Here is an 8,737-nt window from a genome sequence, read left to right as displayed (position 1 = left end):
TAACAAAATAAATCTCCTTTTATACCAGAACAACCGTCCCGATATCAAAAGAGAAATAAAGCCCTGGGATCGAGGCTGGCGAAATGTGTTTAAAGGTTCTCTGATATTTAAATCTGGGTAAATATTTTTCCAAAGAATTAAAGAAAGTTCGAATTATTAAGAGAAAATTATCCGACGGCTTGACATACTCGTCCCCAAAGCCTCTGCCGGACTCGATGTCAAAAAGGCTTTCTGGGGAGGAGGTTAAGTTTTTTAAAGAAATCCATAAAAGCAATGTAAAACGTTTGAATGTCATTTTGTGTATTTTGCTCAAAACAGACATGGATACTGCAACCAGACCAACCCCATCCCAGGTACTTGTCTGTCTATTTAATCAAAACAGAAGTTCGATGACAAGGCAATTCTTAAAGGGTTGTGTATCTATTTGTTGAAACGAAAACGCCTAACAAAACAAAAATACTTCTTCTGTCATGCGTGTCGTGGAATGAGCTGGTGTTATCTAAGGAATGCAGATTCTTGTTTCTTCCACATGTTCAAAAACCAATACGGTAACCTTCGTTAGGAGAAAACCTTTTTATGTTAAATGGAAATCATATTACACAAAAAAGATATTTTCCTAACTGGGTAAACCCAGCCAGGCCTTTTTGATGGTATCTAGAGCACGTCAGGATAGCTCAAATGTTGGCGTACGATGAAATATTGACGGCGCTTGCATCTTTTTTCGACTCAATCGAAGTAAAGTGATGTTAGTTGGAGTTGTATTAGGTTGCATTTTCTGCGGTTTATAATGCCGGCACCGATTGTGTTTGGCTACTTTGGGTGGTGTTGGTAAAAAGCCAATTGGAGGTAGTTTGTTTACATTATTTGTGACTTTAGTCGCGATTGTGGGTTGAATTATTTTGTTAAATCTATAAAAATAAGAATGAAACGTTTTAATTAACTGAAACAGTAGTGTTGCATTTTGCATTTAGACTTCACAACTCGTTCCCAAATCTTCTAGAATTGTTATATCCCCTGGTTAATTAGAATAGAATTTTAACGAAGTTGATGTTTAACCTACCTTTTCTTTTCCACCGAAGCACAAAATGTTTTCAATTCATCCAGTTGAGTCAGAAGCAAGTTCTTTTCTTTCTCACCCTGCTGCCAGTTCTCGTGAAACTCAAAACTGTTGTAGAAATTTCTCGAAGTTTTTGTTTTTCTTTGACGTCAACGATTTCCATTTGTAAATCAATCAACTTCGTTTCTAGTCCTTTATTTTTCATCTTCTCTGACTTGTAAGCTTGCTCGTAAATCTTTTCCACTGCATGATTTGTTTTTTACGCTGTTTTTCGCATTCTTTATCTGAGTTAATTAAAACGTTTGTAGCTCTTTCGAGAAGCTTGTATCTATCATCAGCAACAGCTTTTTCCATTTGTAAATCAACCACCTTAGTTTCCAGGTTCTTATTTTTCATCTTCTCTGATCTGTAAGCTTTTTCAGAAACTTTGTCAACAGGGTGATTAGTTTCTAACGAACGAATACGTTGCTTCAACGATTTCACTTCTCTTTTAAGCAAGATACATTCTCTCGATTGTTCAGCTTCCATCCTTGCTTCATCAACAATACACGAACGTTTAAACTTTCCATTATTAGCAACTCACCGCTAACAGGTCTAGCACTAATGCAAGATGTATGTAGATATGTGTAGACTGAAATCACATTCTATGTCACTTATATTTAACGGCAGTGGCTCAATTTGACGTCATTAATATTTGACGTCAATAAAATAAAGGTTAGAAATGGCGTCTTAATCTGGTAAAAATATCTTAAGATGATTGCCACGAGAACCATAAAAATCGGAAAAGAGCTTGCTAAAATTACGAAAATAAGAAAGGGTGATATTTATAATGTGGAAATAATATTGAAAAGAAAAACAAACAAGCAATTATACAACCTTGTCTTTTGGGACGTATCCTGAGGGTCCTGAGAAAGAGGTTGCAATTAGTTAAAAAATTATATAAAATTTAAAACTTGCAGCTATGTGTCAACCTTGTCCCCATGGCTCTTCAACGCGTATACTTTTCTTATGGAGTCGTCCCGTCATTATATCTTATATTATAATATCGTCATTTGTAATACTATGCAGAGCGCGACTATAGGTTCTAAATGGGGTGTGGGGCGAGGGGGCATGCGCAGAAGAGGCTTGGGGACAAGGTTGGCTATGTGAAAAACTTCCACGTATTTCTATTTGGCCAGTACAAAGAAAGCCACGGTGAAACAAAAAAGATCATAAAAAAACAAAAATGACAATGGCAAAATAAAGATGTACACCACAAAACAAACACGAAAGAAAGAAGACCATGGCAAAGCAAGGAAAAACACAGTAAAACCAAGAAGGGACGACGAAACAAAGAGGGACATGACAAAAATAGAACACAACTAACAAAGAAGAGAAAGGAAAAACAAAGGAGAGCACGGGAAAACAAGATATGCTACGGCAGAATAAAGCGCATGATAAAATAGAGACGGCAGCAACTGAAACATGAAAAGACCACAACAAATTAAGAAATACCACTGCGACTAAAGAATAAACCACAGTGCAACCCAATCTTTAGAAGGATGATAGTCGAACGTTAAGAGAGGTGTTAATTATGGAAGGGTTTGATTCGCGTCTTGCAAGTTTTTCACAAGCGGCAAAAGGGAAAATAGAGATGTGTTGAGAGATGTCTCATACATAGGCTTAATGTGTTAGAGAAAATCCCACCGCTCAACCTCGTTCCCAAAGCTTCTTGTGGTTTTTACATTTGTACGAAACCCGAAAAATCTACAGTCCCTAGATACGAGGCTAGAATGTACTTAAAATAACGAGTGTTATTAGGTTTTAAAGAGTTAAACACGTTCCAGTCAACATATATTTTGTGAAAATAAGTTTCTACAATTCCAAATTACAGTGTATATTATCAACAAAGATGGTGCACTTAAAAAGCATCTACCATGAAGGGTGCATTAAAAAACGGAGTGCAATTGCCATGTCCCTCTTTACTTCTTCCCAAATCTTCTTCGTCCTGGTTCTCGACGACGCAAAACTAAAGTAGGAAGAAATCGTATTTTAAAAGAATTCCCTATCCGCACGGGCGCCAACCTCGTCCCCAGGGTCTAGTTGCCCCTGAGCCGTTATTATGGAGTTGCCGCTATCAACTTATTAACAAGGCAAAATGCCCTGGGAACGAGGTTGCACGGGTGCTTTGTATTTCGAAATTTCCGGGGCGATTACTATAAGGTCGTTTGTAACAGGTGTAAAAACAATACTTTGTAATTATAATTTTATATTGCAACATTTGCATTGAAAACTTTATACAGAAATCTTTAATTCTTTTATCCGCCCGGGCGCTTATTTAAATATAAGGCGTAGTTATTAAAGGGGGCGCTTAAAAAGTGGCGTTAAAAAAAGGAATACGGTGATTCTATTTAAGACGTGGGTAAAAATCAAAAATTGTATATTAAAAATTTCATAAACTTACAGCCAGGTCTTGGTCGAGGATCACGTGCATAATCCGCCAAATTCAATTCTGCATAAACAAAATATAATGTGCTGAGGAGTTATATAATAGTAATTTCCAAACCTTTTTGCCATGGTGTTCTTGCCTTTTTGACATCAACGCCGGTGGCGAAGAACTAAAAACTAACTTGTTAGCCGTCAAGTAAGCGCTAGCTGCTGTGACATTTGGTAACAAACCCTGGGCACTAGAATTTTAGTTATCAAAGTTAAAAGAATGAAATGTTTATAGCATGCCGAACGACATTATTATGAGCATGAGAAATTTTCCACAATTGATTATTTTCAACCTCGATCCCAGGATCAGCCCTGGGACCGAGGTTGTAAAAATTTTATATTGACGTTACCTGCTTCGTCATCAGTGTCGAACTCGTTAAAGCGTTGACCAGGTTGATTTCCTAAAATATCAATTTAATTTTTTTTAAAATTAATTTTAATTTAATGTTGGTATCAAAATAAATTTCTTCCCTTCAATTTATGCTTTAAAAATATAATGGACAAAGTAAAGCTAAATTCCCAACTTCTGTTATTTTAGTTATCACAATCAGATATTTTATAATAGATAAGTTGTATTGAATTTAGATAATTAAAACTTTTAATCACAAAAACCTTTTTTCTAACCTTTGTTGCTGTAGAGAGGCCAAGTTTGTTGGTTCTTCTGAACACAGCGTATATATATACAGCATACTCTCCAAAGTGTCCGCTAATTTAAAGCGTCCGCCTTTTGGAAAGTTTTACATTTTAAACCGCAAATTAGAAAATACAGCCGATTTTGTATCACAAAAGAAAAATAACAAATGATAATATAATATTAACATAATGATAACGAATCAACTTTCAATCTTTACAGATCTTTAGAGACCTTTTTAACTAATTTTAAAAAATGATGGATAAATGATTAAAGACTTTATTTTTAAAAGTCTTTAACCCTATAAAGTTGTTGATAAAAAAAATTGACGAGATTAAAAGCAAGCTGGACACAAAAGTTGTAAAATGTTTGAAATAAATGTTAGAAAAGCTATTCATTTTTGTCTATTTTTCTTTGCTCGCTATTGATTTTTTTTGGCCTGTCCGCTAATTGGAGAGACAAAAAGCCATATTTGCTGTTTGGTGCAAAAAATATTGTCCGCTAATTAGAGTATCCGCTAATTAAGTATCCGGTTTTTGGAAAGTTTTTTTATTAAACTTTAACTAGAAAACGGGCGGTGTATGACCAAAGTGTACGCTAATCAGAGATGTCCGTCTTTTAGAGTGCTCGTTAATTGGAGAGAATACTGTATCTTAATAAGTATTACCAAAAAAATTACCTGCATAATCCGCCATTTTGTATCCCTGATCGCGATTGTAGTTTGGTCCTAAAAGTTTAATAAAAACTAAAAGTTTATAGCAAGAAAATATGTTTTTAACACTGCGCAATAACCGCCTCCTGATCTGCGTCTAAAAAAAGGATTCTCACAGCGGCCCCTCTAATTAACGACAAAAACATTCATACAAACACAGAGAAAGGGGAAAAGATAAATCTAGAAAATGTTTTAAAAAATTTACCTGCATACTCCGGTATTTTGTATCCCGGATAATCGCGATTGTAGTTTGGTCCTAAAAGTTTAAGCAGAACTAAAAGTCGACGAATTCTTTTAATGTAATACCTGTATATAAATAAATCTTTTTTTTTTTTCAATACAGTGCTCTGTGTTGATTGCAGACAAAAAACGGCTACTTTTACCAGTATCGCTATTTCATGTATCGCTATTTCGTGTATCGCAATCTCGTAAATTGCAATTTATTTGTCTACAAGACAAAATAATAACATTCCTCTCTCTTTTTAAATTTAGATTAGTTATTACAATCAGGCTCACCTGGGTTATTATTTATTCCCTGGTAACTGGGATTGAAATCTGCGTCTAAATTAAAATATTAAACATATAGTTAGCTATTGTCAACAGAGTCCACCTTTAAGGGTGTAAGTGGATTAGCTATGCCGCCTTTTTGGTTTTTGCGTAAAAAAAGTTGTTGCAAAGATTTTTGCCACTCCCTTTTAGTAGATCCACATCTTTAAACTCGATAAACTTGTTTTTTAGGATTAACTGGTAATGTCTAATATGGGATGGTCGGTTTTCACCTTAATCTCAGGACATATTGTCTCTTTTTACGTATCGGGCAGATAGACAATCTTTTTCGTCAAGCCCATTGATAAGCTGATGAGAGACAAAGATCCTTAGGACGAGGTTGGGTTAGTTTATTCGTTTATAAATCCGGCTAGCATCAGCAGAGAAATTTAGTTTTTCGATACTTTTTACAAACAAAAGCGAATAAAAGACAAAAGTTAAAAAAGTCCATATTTTCAAATGACATAACTCTCGCTCAACCAAGGAGGAAGGGAAGAGGGAGGTTACTCACCTGCAAACACCACACCTATCACGAAGACAAAGCAAAGCAAAAACTTGTAGTCCATCTAAAAAAAAAGGATCAAATAAAAATAATCTTTATGTTTTAATACAGTTTTTTTAATAATGTTACAGAAATTTTACCTTTCTTTCACAAATCTTCAACCTCAACTGGCCTAGCAAATGCTGAAACTACTAAAAAAAATCTTGCTTCGATCTTTATAATGAGTGAGAGACGAAGGTGTGGCTTAAGAACATACCAAATAAGGGTGACATTTTTCTCGTCCCCAAACCTCTTATATTAAAGAATTAGCTATAATTAGTCTGTTTATTCTTCTCAAATACTGCAAGACTTATTAGAATTAACTTAAAATTAAGACAAATTAAACAGGCAGTCCTCATGAGCGTTGCCTTATTAAAATACATCACACAATAAAGTTATGACAAATCCTTTAAGGAATACCTAATTTACTCTTTGAAGAATGTAGATATTATCATGCTATGAACAAGCGAGTTTATTCTTTGCTACTTCTGGGTAGCTATTGAAATGTATTCTAGAATAATCTCGAAGAGTAAAAACATGGGCCAGTATAGATAAAATATTTTTAAGAATTCATTGTAACATCCTTTGTGTACGACTGTGTCGCTTGCCTTAGTTTTGTTTTTTAATAGTTCACTGATCAACATTAAAATAAGGACGAAATACGAAATTTATTGCTTGGACAGGATTTGTCCCATTAATTATAATAAGTGTAGTACATAAGGAAAATTCCAACGATTTTTGATCTTTCTAGTGATTTAGATTCATTTATTAGGATAAAAGCACGATGCTATAAATTGAAGCAATTCTCTAAACAATAGCACCGCCATAGTCTTTAACAATGTATTTAATCCGAAATTGCAATGATGAGGAAAGAAAACTAGCCCAGTCGCTGGGTATATAAGTTTCAAGGCCAGTCTTTCACTAAAAAGTACAGGGGATGAACCCCTTGTATGATTAGTAGGAAGATATGGTCTCCAAGTGGCGTTTAAATGGCGCCTCAGTTACTTTTTACTTCACACTAGGCGCTAAAGCGCTTTAAAATCATCCCCAGTGAGATTAACGCTTAGTAGAAACCAAGCTTTAGGTGCTAACTTTAATTCAAAATTTTGTTTCTTTATCATTTTAGGCGGCTAATCAACGTTTATGCTGAGATCAAAGAAAGCCGAAACAAAAAGAGAGTCTAATTGAGGCGTTTTAACAATCAGTCGGTCAACATAACTTGTGCAGATAAAATGTTCTTAATTATAAATTAAAGCCTTTGATAAAACTCTGTTTAATGAGATATTTACATGCCAACACGTGAGCAACAAGCTTTGTCTGTAGTGAAATATTCTCTTGAATTGAGGTAATTAAAATGTTGCTCACTGTAAAATCCACTTTTTATAAAATTTTAGCAAAAAAGGAGGGTGAAGCATGACACCCAACGCCTAAGATTCAGTAGGAACTATTTTCTTCAACGGAAAGCCTTTATGAATACATCCCTTAAATAATAAAAAAAATTCATGTGAGGTAGATATACATGTTTTCAAAAAAAAAACCGACAGACCAACCGGACTATTCTATGTATTAGTCATAACTCGTGCCCACTCAACTTTGAGATATCAAAAATAAAAACTCTAGGAACACTTAGGGACTATGAGAGAGAGAATAAAATCTTATATCATTAGTGGTCAAGTGTTGTTGCATCAGCAGGTGACTAGAAATCGCGCTGAAAAACGAAAGATTGTCCAGTTGAATATCTGAAAAACGCCCAAATCCACTTTCTTCTGTCCTATAGCGCACACAGTCTGTTTGGAATGCACACAGACAACCTCGATCCAAGGACCTGTTTTTTTTTGTATTTCAGACGGAAGCGCAGTGCCGATGAGAGACAAAAAGCTCTGGGAACGAGAGTGTTTTTAAGTTTTAAATTTTTTTACACTGCTGATATTTACTCTTAAACTCCGTACCTTTAATGGTATCGCTGCAAATCTTAAATACTGACATGCTATCATTTAGTCATAACTTGTGACCACAACTTTAAAATGTCAAAAGAAAGTGTTCAGTTGCGCCGATAGGTAACTACAATCGTTTTTTTAAATGTGCTAATTGTTGCTGACGTCAGCAAGGCCATTAATCACGAATTTCGGGACATTCGTGGTCCCCACATCAATTAATTCGATGTGCGGGCGTGCTAGCGAATGTGACTAGCAACTTTTCAACGCTTTTTGCTTGGACAACATGTGTGCAAAAGTACCGACTTTGCAGTACCGATTGTTTGACTGTTTTGTCTATATTTGGATAATAAGTAAAAAGCTGCCTTCCTCTCAATATTTTTGTCCACGATTGTAAAAATCGCACTTGAGAACAAAATACTTTTTGCAAAAGAAATATGGATAATTCAGGTTTTCCGAATGCTTTAAAGTGCAAGGGTTAAAATAATGTATCTGCCAAATTGGGATGTCCTTGTGTATTTTGTAATAAGCTTTTTATTATCCATCTTGTTTTCTAGTTGATTAAGAACTCTGAAACGATATTAAGAGGATTATGCGGTCTGCAGTTTCAGTAAGATGATCCTATCTACACAGGTATGTTTTGAATTAGGTCCTCCTTTTTTAATTAGAAATTTAGACAGCTTTGTAATTAGCAATTAAAGAGCCAAAGCAGCGTTTAATTAAAAACTTTATCCTAATATCAATTAATACGCTCTAAGTCCCTTGGAAATAAAATGTTTAAAAAATCATACACCATAAAATCATACTCATAAAATGTTTTAGGTTGCATCAGACTTCAATA

The 8,737-nt window shown here is 34.8% G+C and overlaps 1 protein-coding gene across 1 annotated transcript; it reads right to left on the bottom strand.

Moving 5' to 3' along the window:
* Positions 1–2,877: 2,877 nt before the first annotated feature.
* LOC130632549 (uncharacterized) lies at positions 2,878–6,123 on the bottom strand. The gene is made up of 8 exons (XM_057444487.1): positions 6,064–6,123; positions 5,933–5,987; positions 5,392–5,436; positions 5,081–5,131; positions 4,843–4,890; positions 3,883–3,933; positions 3,501–3,548; positions 2,878–3,065 (listed from the first exon to the last, which is right to left on the bottom strand). The coding sequence occupies exons 2-8, from the start codon at positions 5,985–5,987 to the stop codon at positions 3,019–3,021; spliced, it is 345 nt and encodes a 114-aa protein (XP_057300470.1). The 5' UTR covers positions 6,064–6,123; the 3' UTR covers positions 2,878–3,018.
* Positions 6,124–8,737: the final 2,614 nt, after the last annotated feature.

Source organism: Hydractinia symbiolongicarpus, chromosome 1 (genome assembly GCF_029227915.1).
Source record: "Hydractinia symbiolongicarpus strain clone_291-10 chromosome 1, HSymV2.1, whole genome shotgun sequence".
NCBI lineage: Eukaryota > Metazoa > Cnidaria > Hydrozoa > Anthoathecata > Hydractiniidae > Hydractinia > Hydractinia symbiolongicarpus.
This window is presented reverse-complemented; position numbering and strand designations above follow the sequence as displayed.

Bases quoted from the DNA above. Each gene is read 5' to 3' on its own strand.
- LOC130632549 (XM_057444487.1), bottom strand. From the start codon at position 5,987: ATGGACTACAAGTTTTTGCTTTGCTTTGTCTTCGTGATAGGTGTGGTG. The intron at 5,132-5,391 runs GTGAGCCTGATT...TTAAACTTTTAG, and splicing joins GGGAATAAATAATAACCCAG to GACCAAACTACAATCGCGAT. The intron at 4,891-5,080 runs GTAAATTTTTTA...TTAAACTTTTAG, and splicing joins CAAAATACCGGAGTATGCAG to GACCAAACTACAATCGCGAT.